This window comes from Musca autumnalis, unplaced genomic scaffold, assembly GCF_047663935.1.
Source record: "Musca autumnalis isolate F117 unplaced genomic scaffold, ASM4766393v1 scaffold_3, whole genome shotgun sequence".
Classification (NCBI taxonomy): domain Eukaryota; kingdom Metazoa; phylum Arthropoda; class Insecta; order Diptera; family Muscidae; genus Musca; species Musca autumnalis.
The window spans coordinates 230,414,432-230,430,320 of NW_027411866.1; the positions used below are offsets into that span (position 1 = coordinate 230,414,432).

Genomic DNA, 15,889 nt, shown 5'->3' on the forward strand with positions numbered 1-15,889 from the left:
GCAATAATCGTGGATTTTTTAAGGAATATTTTCAGAGGACTTTTAGGGCAATAATCGTGGTGGATTTTTTAAGGAATATTTCCAAAGACGTTTTAGGCAATAGTCGTGGATTTTTTAAATAATATTTTCAGATGACTTTTTAGGCAATAATCGTGCATTTTTTTAAAGAATATTTTCGGAGGACTTTTAAGGCAACAATCGTGGATTTTTTAAATAATATTTTCAGAGGACTTTTTGGGCAACAATCGTAGATTTTTTAAAGAATATTTTCAGAGGACTTTTAGGGCAACAATCGTGGATTTTTTAAAGAATATTTTCAGAATCAATCGTAGATTTTTTAAAGAATATTTCAGAGGACTTTTTAGGCAATAACCGCGGATTTTTTGGGCAATAATCGTGCATTTTTTAAGAATATTTTCAGATGACTTTTAGGGCAACAATCGTGGATTTTTTAAAGAATATTTCAGAGGACTTTTTAGGCAATAACCGCGGATTTTTTGGGCAATAATCGTGCATTTTTTAAGAATATTTTCAGATGACTTTTAGGGCAACAATCGTGGATTTTTTAAAGAATATTTCAGAGGACTTTTTAGGCAATAATCGTGGATTTTTTCAAGAATATTTCCAAAGACGTTTTAGGCAATAATCGTGGATTTTTTGAAGAATATTTCCAAAGACGTTTTAGGCAATAATCGTGGATTTTTTCAAGAATATTTCCAAAGACGTTTTAGGCAATAATCGTGGATTTTTTCAAGAATATTTTCAGAGGACTTTTAGGGCAACAATCGTGGATTTTTTAAGTAATATTTTCAGAGGACTTTTAGGGCAACAATCGTGGATTTTTTAAAGAATATTTTCAGAGGACTTTTTAGGCAATAATCGTGGATTTTTTAAAGAATATTTTCAGACGACTTTTTAGGCAATAATCGTGGATTTTTTAAAGAATATTTTCAGAGGACTTTTTAGGCAACAATCGTGGATTTTTAAGTAATATTTTCAGAGGACTTTTAGGGCAACAATCGTGGATTTTTTAAAGAATATTTTCAGAGGACTTTTTAGGCAATAATCATGGATTTTTTAAAGAATATTTTCAGACGACTTTTTAGGCAATAATCGTGGATTTTTTAAAGAATATTTTCAGAGGACTTTTTAGGCAACAATCGTGGATTTTTTAAAGAATATTTTCAGAGGACTTTTTAGGCAATAATCGTGGATTTTTTGAGAATATTTCCAAAGAGGTTTAAGACAATAATCGTGGATTTTTAAAGAATATTTTCAGAGGACTTTTTAGGCAATCATCGTGAATTTTTTAAAGAATATTTCCAAAGACGTTTAATGCAATAATCGTGAATTTTTTAAAGAATATTTCAGAGGACTTTTAAGGCAATAATCGTGGATTTTTTAAAGAATATTTTCAGATGACTTTTTAGGCAATAATCGTGCATTTTTTTAAGAATATTTTCAGAGGACTTTTCGGGCAAAAATCGTGGATTTTTTTTTAAATATTTCCAAAGACTTTTTAGGCAATAATCGTGGATTTTTTAAAGAATATTTTAGAGGACTTTTAGGCAACAATTGTGGATTTTTTAAAGAATATTTCCAAAGACGTTTTAGGCAATAATCGTGGATTTTTTAAAGAATATTTTCAGAGGACTTTTTAGGCAATAATCGTGGATTTTTTAAAGAATATTTCCAAAGACGTTTTAGGCAATAATCGTGGATTTTTTAAAGAATACTTTCAGAGGACTTTTTAGGCAATAATCGTGGATTTTTTTTTTTAAATATTTCCAATGACGTTTTAGGCAATAATCGTGGATTTTTAAAGAATATTTTCAGAGGACTTTTTAGGCAATAATCGTGGATTTTTTAAAGAATATTTACAAAGACGTTTATGACAATAATCGTGGATTTTTTTAAAGAATGTTTTCAGAGGACTTTTAGGTCAACAATCGTGGATTTTGTAAAAATATTTTCTGAAGACTTTTTGGGCAACAATCGTGGATTTTTTAAAGAATATTTTCAGAGGACTTTTAGGACAACAATCGTGGATTTTTTAAAGAATATTTTCAGAAAACTTTTAGGGCCACAATCGTGGATTTTTTTAAAGAATATTTTCAGAGGACTTTTAGGGCAACAATCGTGGATTTTTTACAGAATATTTTCAGAGGACTTTTAGGGCAACAATCGTGGATTTTTTAAAGAATATTTTCAGAGGACTTTTAGGGCAACAATCGTGGATTTTTTACAGAATATTTTCAGAGGACTTTTAGGGCAACAATCGTGGATTTTTTAAAGAATATTTTCAGAGGACTTTTAGGGCAACAATCGTGGATTTTTTTACAGAATATTTTCAGAGGACTTTTAGGGCAACAATCGTGGATTTTTTTACAGAATATTTTCAGAGGACTTTTAGGGCAACAATCGTGGATTTTTTAAAGAATATTTTCAGAGGACTTTTAGGGCAACAATCGTGGATTTTTTACAGAATATTTTCAGAGGACATTTAGGGCAACAATCGTGGATTTTAAGAAAACTGAAATCTAATTGAATTTTTAATTTTTTTTAATAAATATGACTAAAATAATTAAAAATAAATTAAAATCAGTCAATCAATCAGTGTTTACATAGAGTAATAGGACATAACTTCCATTGGGAGTGGCTAGTGTGAATGTCCCTAAGTAGAAATATGGTTGTATGGGCCACAATTGTTTATTCAATTTCGCCAAGTTTTCCAGATATGCAGAAACAATCACACAATTTCCAAACACTATACCTATTTTCAATGTGGAATGCCAAAAACTTAAAAACCACAAATCTCGTGATGATTCATATACGGAAATACATAAGACCTCACCGTTTTTTTAGTGATCTTTAATTGTTTATAATTTTATTTGTACTATTTTATTTAGAACTTTAGAAATTGTATAACAAATTTTAAACCATGCAATTATAATATTTATTAGTTTTTTTTTTAACTCGACATTGTCTCATCAACAAAATTCCCAAACTATTTGATTTGTAGACAAGCGTGACAACTAATCAAAAACGGCGGCATATAACACAAATTGAGAAAAAAGTGATTATAGTTTAATGACTTTTAAAATTTTCATACATTTTTAAGCCGATCTTTCATCGGTGTTATAAAGAAACACGATATGCAAAAACAAATCGGACGCTATTAACCCCTTCCAAAAGTGAAAACAAAAACATTTTCGGCAACAAATTGACTCACTCACACATCTCACCCTTAAACCAAATTGAGTTGTATTCAAATGAAGTGAATCAGTTTGATGGGCCCCAACAACAAATACTTAAAGCTGCCAAATAAAGCAAAAGCAAAAGCAAAACCAAAAAACTACTCAAAAAAAAACGAAAAAACAAAATTGTCAACCCAAAACAATGCCGTCACAATAGAATCGGTATTAGAAAAAATATACGGCCAAACTTGGACAGATCTAGATTTGCATTAAAATTAGTTGGATGTCAAAAAAAATTCGCATTCGAATAAATACTTATGCATCGTTTGGCAGAAGACACAGTGCAATCGAAACAGTTCAGGAATAAAGACATTCAAAAAAAAAAAAATAAATAGTGCGTGTCGGCGTTACGTAAGAATATCACAATGAGAACCTTTGCCTTAATTGCCCTTAGCTTGGTGGCTGTTGCATCAGCTGCTCCACAATTCGGTGGCTATGGATATCAAGCCCAACAACCAGCTCCCGTAGTATATCAACCTCAACCAAGTGTTTCAATTCCCACCAGTGGCTACCAGGGTGGTGAAAAATATTTACCCCCTGCCAGCACCACACCAGCACCCATTGTACGCAAACAATTCTATTTGGTTTCGGCTCCCGAAGACAATGAGGGTCAAACTAAACAAAAACATTTGGTGTTGGGCCGCCCACAAAAGACCTATCGTGTTGTCTTCATCAAGGCACCAGCTTCCGATAATGCCAATGTTAAATACTCTGCCGAATATGCTCCACAAGAAGAGAAGACTGTCATCTATGTACTCAGCAAGAAGGAGAGCGAATTGAATGCCGGTGATATTGCCACTCCAGCACCAACTGAGGCCAGCAAGCCTGAAGTATTCTTCATTAAATACAAGACTCCTGAGGAGGCTGAGGCTGCCCAAAGAGAAATTCAAAGTAAGTTTAATGTCTGCACCTTCTTGTAGAGTTCCTACTAAAACTAATTTTCTCTTTTCCTTTCCCTTTAGACGAATACGACAAATTGGGAGGCACCAACGAATTCTCTGATGAAGGTGTTGCCCCTATTACTTCCGTTGTTGGTGCTTTGGATGGTCTTACTCCCGATGGTGCTTACAAATATCAACCCATTGCCCCAAGCGCATCGGAAAAATCCGCCATCAGCGATTATTTGCCCCCTATCACTAAATAGGCGTTTAGCAATGCTGAGCTGTTGATGTGATTTTTAGGTGTTTAAGTTCATTTTTGTTAGTTATTGTTTTATTTGAACGCTTTTGTACATAATTGTTTTAGATTTCTTTTTTAGTACGAATATAAATATTTGTAAATATGTTAGCGAATAAAAAATGTTTTAATCAAAGAGACATCCTTAAGTGTGCAGGATTTTACGTTTCACATGAAATCTATAAAAAAAAACAGCCTTCAGGATTTCCTTACCAATCGATCCTTTAAACAAATGACATTTTCAGACAGTCATCTGAAGGTAATAGAAGCTAGCATTATCCTGACCATAATCCCACTATGCTCGAAGACGTTTTACTTCTTACATCTATAGACTTACCAAATTCATTCATTTTATGAATTTTATAGTTTACGATCATCATGAAAGGGCTTACCTGAAAAAGAAGAGGGAGAAATTATTTAATATAAGGATATAATTTCGGGAGTATATACGAAAACCGGAAAATTGTTTTATCAGTCGAAAATCTTTTTAAATGTTCAACAAAACCGATATGTTCAAAGTCAAATATAGCTAGTTCTTTACCTTTCATTTCTAAGATATACAGATATTCTAATACCACAGCGTGATAGAAGACCAAACCAGTATGGTTAGGATCAAAGTCGCAAAGTCGGACGGGGCCGACCATATAATGTCATACTTCACCACGATTTCAATATAATCAATAGAATAGACCAAATTGTGTAACATTTTCCAAATGCTTTCCAATCATATCCTGGTTTCGCTGCTGGTTAAGCAGCTCTTCAGACGTATCGACTGTCGAATGGCTTCTCTGTCCTAGAACTTTTCGTTTTTCAAATGCAAATGTGTTTTTATACATTAACGGATATTTGGCCGTTGAAATGTATTTACATTTGAAAAACGAAAAGTTCTAGGACAGAGAAGCCATTGAAGAGCTGCTTAACCAACAGCGAAACCAGGAACGTAATTTGGTGACTGTGTGGGTTCAAGTCCATGGCTTTCCTTTTTCACTTGCAAAAAAATTCCGATCATCAAGCTTAACTCTAAACGCGACAATTAATAAAAATATGTAATTTTATATTTGTCTACTGCCGACATCTACTTGGGACTGACTGAAAGCTTTGCTGCTCTTCTTGATTAATCTTTAATACACCAAATAGAAGCAGAAGTGTATTTCATTAAAGTATTATTTTTAAAATATTGTAATATTTTACCACAAATGCACATTTTGTATTAATTTAAAGCTCAGTTAGTTTCATTATCAACCTCTCTCCTTGGAATATGTCATACAGAAGCAGAAATATCTGACATCGAAATACAATTGCATAAATTCGAAATTGGGATATCCCAGATTATTTTTCAACATCACAAGCATTTCACCAATTTTGATAAAGCAATTGGGAACATATCTTCATTGTTGAAACGCATCCAACCAAAGCTGGGATGTGCGTCAACCTATTTTGCATCATAGTAAATGTGTTATTTTCCTCATCCATTGACGGACTTTCCTTTTGGAACAGGACTTCTAAATGCGGAGATATTAGCATAAGAATAAAACTTTGTATTTTTGTCCACATACGGCTTTTCCCCATTCCGGTCCCGTGGTGCAATGGTAACACACCAACATCAAAAGACTTTTTTCTCTGTGCTACCCGCGAAATGGAAAAATGGGATTTATTACCGACTATTGCGATATCTCCGTTATTTGGCCACCTACGCCAACCTACTTGGCATCATCATTCATAGCTACGACATCTACTTTAGTCCTATTTCAATAGCACTTGCGGTTTCCAAGCTAAATCGTAAAAACTTAAAAAGCCCTTAAAAATATCAACTTGAATTGCTATTTATTTAAAAAGCTCTCCGGCGATATTTTTAGTTTTTTTTATGTTTCTTATCTATGAACATTGTAGTTTCAGAATCCGCAAAAACTTTCCAGGTGTAAGCACCTTCCATTTAAATTTGATTCAAGAGTACGCCGCAAAAATTTCCAGTCGATCGGAGCAAAATTGGTTGTTATATGAGCGTTCAAAATGAAGAGCCCGTTTTGTTTTGTGTGCAGAGGCGAAACTTAAAACGCGTTTTTCTCGAAATGGCATTTCTGAAGTCGGTACCAACGATAGCTCAAAAACGAATGGACCTATCTTCATATATTTTATTAAATACATACAAATTTTGTCTTTAAGCGACAGATTTTTAAATTTTTTGTGTTTGTTCGATTTTTGGACAACAGGGGTCAATGTTTTTCGTTAAAATCGAAATTTGTTTAATTTACCAATTTTGTTTAAAATAGATTTGTTTGCCGTACCGTTTACACGAAGTGAGCTATTTTATTTTTCCTCAGATACTAAATTTTAGTGAAATTCCAAGTTTAGTGGACTAGAACTTTTAGGGAACCGCTTGGAACAAAGTTCCGTTTTAACAGAATGGTGCCCGAGAGTGTCTTCTTTCAGCACATATATACTTTTAACACTTTTTTTAAATATTTTGAAATTACGTGGGTAAAAATGTGTGTTTTTTCCATACCGATTCCCATATAAATTATAGTTTTTTTTTTCACACAAAGGGTTTTTTTTAAATGAATTTTTACAGGAGTTATAAGAGTTTTATGAAAACCAAAGGAGTATTTTTTTCAATTTTGAAATTTTAATTTAATTTTATAAAAAAAATTTGAACAAATCAAAAAAAAAAGAAAAATTTTCATCTTTTGTATTTTTTATGGTTTGTTAATTGCGGTTTGACGCTTTTTAATTAGTTAGAACATATGAAAAACTCTAAAACACTCATATTTGTTTAATTTTGACTTTGAATTTCTCCTCCCACACAAAATTTCGGATAAGTTTAGTTAAGGACCTGCTCTCGAATCGCTTTTTGATGTAACAGCTTGTATTTTCTGCCCCCCCATCAGGGAAAATATCATGAGAAAATAGCCTGAAATGTGCAAAAAATCCATATGGATGACCTTCGTAATATTTTGTTCAAACTTAGTTTCAGTTCGAAGACAAGCCCTATCTGCCTACTCCTTCAGGTACCTCACCCACAAAATTTTAAAAATGTTCGGAAAAATTGTGCGCACGATAACTCTTGAAGGGAGTGACCGATATATCTACCAGATATATATCAGGTTCAAATATGGTCTATATTTGTCCACACCTTCATGTACCTCCCACACAACATTTCGGATAAGTTCACTTTAGACCTGCTCTCGAGTGACCGATATATCTACCAGATATATATCAGGTTCAAATATGGTCTATATTTGTCCACACCTTCATGTACCTCCCACACAACATTTCGGATAAGTTCACATTAGACCTGGTCTCGCATCTCTTTGATTTTTATTGAACCAACTTGCATTCGCTGCCTCAATTACGACGGTAAACGTTTTTTTTTTAATGGCAAATCCTTACTTCTTGAGAAAACAGCCCGAAATGTGAACGATAACTCTCGAACTGATCAACCGATGTGGTCCAAAATTTGCCTGCATCATATTTTCAGTTCGAAGATGGGCAAAGTTTCAATTCACGTAGGCTGAGGGTATATCTCTGTCGGCAAAGTCGACTGATACTTTTTACTTGTTAATATACATACATATATGTATATATGAAATATGAATGTATCTATTTATAACATTACTAGGGGACCCGGCGCACTTCGTCTCGCAGTTGTTAGATTTTTGGAATCCGATCACTCCGATACTTGATAAAAGTAACCATCTTCGTTTGCTTTTCTTTCTGACTTCTCTGTTTAAAGTGATCTCCCGAATTCGAAAGTCCGGAATTAAATCATAGGTGAACACGGAGAGTGCATTTGTATGCAGAATTCTAATTTAAATTAGAGGGGCGCACTATTCTTGTTTATCTCTGAATTAGATGCAATGGCTCGGAAAACACGCACAACTACGGTAATTTTATCAATATCACATATCATAATATGTCGCCAGATACAAAATATTTGTCCATAATTCAATCAAAACATCTTCAGTACCTCATATTTCTTGCTTTTTATACCCTCAGCCTTTAGGCTAAATGTGCCTCATCGAAATAATAGTTTTAGACCCCAAGAGTGTTTGGACGAAATTCTTTCAGATAGTTTGGAGTCTATTTAGCCCTGTCCGCCCGTCCGCCCGTCTGTCTGGCTGGTGTGCACGATAACTCTCGAACGGACCAACCGACCCAAATTTTGAACTTCGTAATACCTTGCCCAAACTTAGTTTAAGTTCGAAGTTGACCCATATCGGTCCACTCCTTCGGGTACTTCCCCCACAAAAGTTCCAAATTTCTCTGTAAAATGGTTTGAACGATAACTACTGAAGGGCGCAATCGATATGGTCCAAACTTTGCAAATCGTATGAAGAATAACTCTCAAATTTTTCAACAAATTTTTCCAAACTTGGTTTAAACTCGCTGTTTAAACTTGTGTTTGCCTCTTTTTTGTTTTTGGCCAAATGCTGAGGGTACAGCTGACTAATACTTTCTTTTTTGTTTCTTTCCAATTTTGACCCTGCAAACATTTTTTCAAATTTTTAATCGCCTAAAGATAATCTGCGATTCGCGGGGAAGATCAATTCAATCGCGGAAGAGCGCGTCTCATGATAACCTGCGAATCGCCGACATAAAGTAACTGTGTCCGGGAAGCGAATCGCGAGGAAGAATCGCAGATTAATCATCTGGAAGATCTTCAGAAGATCAACATGTAAAGAAAAATTAAAAAAAGAATAGAACAATTGTTTTTTGTTTATTTTATTTGTTGTTTAGTTTTCTGCTTTTCTTTTCTTTTCTGCTTTGTTATGGTTTTTAATTATTCCATTATGTTGTGGTTATTTGTTATAGGCACTGTACTCAGTACTGTTTCCTCAGTCACTATGTCGTCTTTTGGTTAAACTTGGCAAAACCTGGACATGTGTGGTTTGTCAATACTCATAATATTATACGTGTCATTTATATCAAAGTTCTGTAGAAAGTGTATATGAGAATTATATGCAACAAAATCAAAAATGTTAGTAACAATCATCTGTTGCTCTTCCAGAAGAGTCTTCTGTGATTCCCAACGGCGATCATTTGAAAAATGTATGAAAAAAATGTAAACAATCACCCAATGATCGCCGTGGGGAATCACAGAAGATTAATCTAAGCGAACAATCTTCCAAAAATTGAAAAAATGTTGGCAGGGGAATAGCATATCTTTTCGATATACATACATACATACATTCATACATACATATGTTTGTATTTGATCATTTGCATTTGCCTTCCAGATCTGCGGGAACTAATCTGATTGAATTCATACTCCTTTTCAGTGGGGATATCACTTTTTAGTAACATGACAGGGCCTAGACAGTATCAATGGATATCTGGTACTGGTCAAATTTTATACGACATAAGTCGTATGTATCTATATGCCGCAACCTCATTTCCAATGAAATTACCTCCGAGCTCTATATTTTTCAAATAACCCACCAATTTTGTGGATTTTGTACTTTCTTCCTCAAAACTGTGGAAACCATTTCCTGCGCGTTAACATATTCATCATTTTAATCGGATTTCATCTTTTTAACAAAGATTTCGCAGTTAATTTTCTAAAAAGACGCTTAAAAAATAAATGAAAATCGATTTGATAGTGAATAAAAAAATGTCTATACAACTTTCAGAAATTGACAAAACAGAGTAGTATAATGGACCCTGACAGTAGGTGCATATAAAATTTTTGCCAAAAACTGCAAAAAAAAGTGTCACGGTATACTCCTAACACGAAGCTACATAGAAATGTGTCAAAAAATTTCAAAAATATTTTTGCAAATTTTCACGATTTGCGATTCCGAATTGGTGCGAATTGTCAAAATCAGTTCAGCGGTTCTTGAGTTATAAGCGTTGTAACTAACATCATTTTCTTTTATATATATAGATATAATCATTTGATTCCAGATGCCGATTTCCCGCTGATGATTTCAACTTTGAGGAAAATGTGTTTTATTTTACAACTAGGAAGAAGCGTAAAAGTGCGAGTTTTTATAAATTATTGCATATAGTTTTTCTTTTATTAAATATTTCTATCTATTTACTGTTTATCGCCGATTCCGAACGGCGTGCCTAAGACACCACTTGTAGAGAAGTTGTACAAGGCTGAAATACACAGAAAATGTCGCCAACATTACTGAGGGGTATTTTGCTACCGGTGACAAGTATTTCAAGTTGACTGGCCGGGCAATCGAACCCACGACCTTCAGCGTGCAAATCGGGTGTGCATACCATTGCAACACGGTGGCACCCATACAAATGCCCAAACAATCTGAAATGTATCACCTGCTCATTTGAAAAAATTACAAAAAAAGCCCTTAAAAGTATTTTGCGAACAAGTTCCAAAAGTTCAGAAAGATGTAGCTGATATTTTGGAAATAGAAAATTTAGACTCCAACTGATTTTTTAAAAAAATCGTTGGGGGGAAAGAGGGGGAACATAACTAAATCTTTAAATGAAATTTAATTATACTGAAGAAATGACATTACAAAAGTCCTTTAGTCAACACACGTATTCAATAATGAATCCAAAAAATTAACAAACACACAACTGCATAAAAATTAAGTTAATACATTGTCCCAGTCGGAATTTTTTGAAAATTTTAATCAAATTCGAGTCTTTTTTGATCCGACTGCACGATTAAAAAACTGGAATATGAGCTAATTTTCTGATCATAAATGACTCCTTTGTCGGGAGGAAAACGTAACCTCAGGCGACTCTTCTAAACAAATCACAAATGAGTCTTCCTCTGCATTAGTTTCGAGTCATTTTTGCCCATTTTCTGATGGTATATAAAGTCTTTTTAGAGTCGTATTTCAATCATTTATTGGTGATTTGTTGACTAATTTGGGACTCTTTTTCGAGTCATGTTTATAATCGTTTATGAGTCTTTAGGGAGTCATTTATGAGTCTTTTTATTAGACGAAATAAATTAAAAGAATTTTCTTTTTATTCTTCAATATTGGAATTAAGTTTTGTTAACACATTTAGTTTGATATTAATATCTCGATATCTAACCTGTTAAATTTTCTCTTTTTTATTCTATCCTCATAGAGTACAGTAAAAAGTAATCCATAAAAAAATTTTTTTAGTCAAAATTTAACATGTTAGGAGTACATACGGGGTGACGTAGGGGATGAATGATACCAAGCAACGGCCTTGACCGGCTTTAACTTGGCAAAGCCCAGGATTTATCTTGGTCCCTCTTTCATCTCAAGTGGACACTGACCTCCCCGTGGTGTCACCTGGGGAACTGCCTTTAACACCCGTTAAAGGTAGTGAGCTAACATGTGCCGCGCGTTCACCCATAAGAATGTTAAAAACTTGGGTTTGGGCGTCGGGTTAGTAACCCTCCCCTAGAAAAAGCATCCTACTATGAAAAAACGAAAGAAAAGAAAAACAAACCCCTCTAAAGTTGACGAACCCCGCAAACGTTTTAAGGACCATGATCTGCGAATCTGCACCTGGAATGTGCGCACTCTTTATAGAGAAGGTGCAGTCTTCGCATTGGCAGACGTACTTGAAAAGTACAAGGCCGATATTACTGCCAAATACGATGGATTGGGAAAGGCGTCACAACAACACCTAAAGGTGACGCACTGTATTATAGCTGCTATGACGTAAAGCATGAGTTTGGTTGCGGATTCGTAGTTAGTCGGAGACTAAAACATCTGGTATCCAGCTTCACCCCAGTGAATGAAAGACTTGCTGCAATTCGAATCAAAGCAAAATTCTTCAACATCAGCTTTATTTGTGCTCATGCTCCCACTGAAGAAAAGGACGAACAGACCAAAGATATATTTTACGAGCGCTTAGATGAAACATATGACCGTTGCGATTTTAATGCCAAAATTGGAAAGGAGAATATCTTTGGCCCAACAGTCGGGAAATTCAGTCTCCACAGTGAAACATCTGACAATGGTATGAGGCTGATAGACTTTGCAGCTACAAAAAACATGGTAGTTAGCAGCACCAGATTTAATCATCTCGATATTCATAAGGGCACCTGGCTGTCTCCAGATCAAAGAACAAGTAATCAAATTGATCATGTTGTAATAGATGGAAGACATTCATCCAGCGTGTTGGATGTACGATCGTTCCGAGGCGAAAACATTGTTTCGGACCACTACCTTGTTGCAGCAAAGGTACGTAGCCGTCTAAACGTTGCAAATAAAGCACGAACAGACTCAACGCGGAAGTTGGACATCGATAGGCTGCATACACAACAGATAGCCACAGCATATTCCACTCAACTAGCCCAATTGCTTAACGCGAGCACTCCTTGTCCCGATAACATAACAACACAATGGCAACATATTGCCCACTCCATGCAAACAGCCGCAAAATCCATACTTGGATTCCAGAGACCTCCACAAAGGAATTCATGGTATGACCAGGAGTGTCGTGCTGCTACCGAAGAGAAAAATGCGGCATATAGAGCTACTTTGCTATCAGTAGCAACGCATAGCGCGCGAGAGAGATATCGGGAGAAAAGGAGAGAAGAGAAACGTCTTTTCCGCAAGAAAAAGAGAGAAATAGGAAAGCGGGAGTGTGAAAAAATCGAGATGTACAGGAGCCAGAATGAAGTCCGAAAATTTTACCAAAGAGTGAAACATCGAACAGATGGCTTTGGTACAGGCACATCCTCCTGTTGAGACCAGCAAGGTAATCTGGTAACAGATAAAGATAGCGTGATCAGGATATGGAAGGAACATTTCTCCAATCTGCTGGTATCTAATAGTAGCGAAGACGATGATACCACAGATCCAATCCCAGAAGATGGTATAGAATGTATACCGCCCGGCCAAGATGAGGTAAAAACAGCAATCAACCGGCTGAAGAACAATAAGGCAGCAGGAGGAGCCGATGGCTTACCAGCCGAGCTGTTTAAAACCGGAGGCGACGCGCTGATAAGGTGTATGCATCAGCTAGTTAGCACCATCTGGCAGGAAGAACGCGTACCCGACGATTGGAACCTGAGCATCCTATGTCCCGTCCCGCATAAGTCTTCTCCCTATTGCCTATAAGATAGTGTCAGGGATATTGTGCGAACGACTAAAGCCAATGGTCAACGAAATAATTGGACCATACCAGTGTGGCTTTAGGCCTGGCAAGTCCACCATTGACCAGATATTTACCCTGCGGCAAATCCTAGAGAAGACCCAAGAGATGCAGATCGACATATTTCACCTTTTTGTCCATTATAAAGCAGCATTCGACAGTCCCCTCCGATCAAAGGTATTCCACGCAATGTCTGAATTTGGTATCCCCGCAATGCTCATCCGGCTTTGTAAGATGACTTTAACTGATACTAGGTCCTCACTTAAAATTGGAAAGAACCTCTCCGAAGAATTTTGTACCAAAAGAGGTTTCAGACAAGGAAACAGCCTTTCGTGTGACCTATTCAACATTTTGCTGGAAAAGGTAATACGAGATGCAAATGTCAAAAGAAATGGCACAATTTACACCAATAGCCACATGTTACTTGCCTATGCTGATGACATAGACATCATGGGACGATCAGTAAAGGAAGTAACTGATACCTTTAGGAAGGTCGAAGCAGAATCTGCGAAAGTGGGTCTGGCGGTAAACGGCGAAAAGACCAAATTGATGGTGTCGACGCGCAAAGCGTCCATAGAGTTCGGACCAACTGTGGAAGTTGGTACCTACAATTTTGAGGTAGTTAAAGACTTCGTCTACCTCGGCACTGCCATAAAAACAACAAACAACATCAGTTGTGAAATAAGAAGAAGAATTGTATTGGCCAACAGATGCTACTATGGTCTAAGTAAGCAATTTAAAAACAAAGCCACATCTCGTCAAACAAAAATAACACTATACAAAACGCTGATACTACCCGTGCTAATGTATGGCTCCGAAGCATGGGTACTTGCGCAATCAGATAAGGCAGTGCTTGGTGTGTTTGAGAGGAAAATTCTTCGAAAGATCTACGGGCCGATTTGCGTTGACGGTGAATATCGACGTCGTATGAACCACGAGCTATATAAGCTATACAAAGACATGAATATAGTTAAACGTATCGAGATGCAACGATTGCGTTGGCTAGGCCATATTATCAGAATGAGCGATGATGAACCCGCTAAAAAGGCGTATGAATACATGCCACATGGCATCGGCAGGCCTAAACTTCGATGGAGCACACAAGTGGATGAAGAAATGGAAAGGCGCGGTATTCCAAAAAGTCAAGCGAAAAACAGAGAGGAATGGAGATCTTTTCTTAGTTCGGTCTATGGAACAGATGTTCTGTAATGGGCCAACTAAGTAAGTAAGGAGTAGATACGAACACCTTCATATTTTTAATTTTGGCCAATGGCAGCGACCACTGTGCTATGGGTCTATAAAGTTGAGCTAAAACTTTAATCAGGCTAGAGTGTTGTTATAAATGTCAAAATATCAGAGTTTCAACGTCATAGATTGAGAATACAGATTGCCCATACTTATTGCACATTGAAAACAAACGTTATTTATGCTTGAATTCCGCATGACTCCAGACTTGTTTTTGATTCTTAACCAAAATTATTTAAAAAAATATTATATTTTTTATTTCTTAATTTTCAAATAATATTTTGACACACAATAAATTGTATAAAAATATAACGGGGAATGCCCGAAGATTCAAAACTATTCAAACGTTAAAAGTTTTCTGTGCAAATGGATACCACCAACTCAATACTGTGGAGTAGTTCTATGAAAAAAGTTGAAACATAAGGAAATATTTAAACAATAAAAACGCAATGAAAAAAACCCGAGTCATATTGGTTCAACAAACAAAAAATATAACCAAACTATAGAGAATATTAAAAAATTATGAATTTCATTTAAATTTTAATATGTCAACGCCTATATGAATAACCTGTGGATATGCATATAAATTTATGAAAATCCAAAACCCAACCTAAAAAATATGAGAATATCTTGAAGAAATAACATTTTAGTGTCTATTAAATTCCAATAAAATAAAGCAAATTTAGAAAATCTAAAACTACTGGTATTAACAAAATGTGGACCTTCGACAAGAGACAATAGGCGGCTCCACACCTATATATCACCGAAGACAATGGGAAGAGTAACAAAACATAAATTAAGGTTAAAATAGAGTTCGTTTCTTAAGTCTTTTGTTTAAGTCAATGGGATTCTTAGATTTTCAATGATTTGTGGCAAATCTTATTGTATGTTTGAGATGATACTTCGACCGCCATAGGCAGTGCCAATATTTATGACTTTTTATGCTAAAAAACGACATCATCACTTTCAGGGCCATCAAAATATTTGGACTTTTTAGATGTGAATAAAATATATAACGGAGTACCACGTTATTTGCGTCATTTACACAACAAAAGATTTGCAGAAATTTCCTTTCTACAGGAAATAGACTTCAAGTTTTTTTTGATAGTTTTGATTGTGTTTATTTTTATAACAACAGTCATTGAAAAACATTTGAT

The 15,889-nt window shown here is 35.4% G+C and overlaps 2 protein-coding genes across 5 annotated transcripts in view; one reads left to right on the forward strand and one right to left on the reverse strand.

The window, feature by feature from the left end:
• goe (endothelin converting enzyme 1) overlaps window positions 1-15,889 on the reverse strand; it is a 309,104-nt gene that overhangs the window by 123,510 nt on the left and 169,705 nt on the right. The window lies entirely within an intron of this gene.
• LOC141396792 (uncharacterized) lies at window positions 2,118-4,401 on the forward strand. Its single transcript, XM_073972449.1, has 2 exons — window positions 2,118-4,148; window positions 4,220-4,401. Exons 1-2 carry the CDS (start codon window positions 3,623-3,625, stop codon window positions 4,399-4,401), a joined length of 708 nt encoding a protein of 235 aa, XP_073828550.1. The 5' UTR covers window positions 2,118-3,622.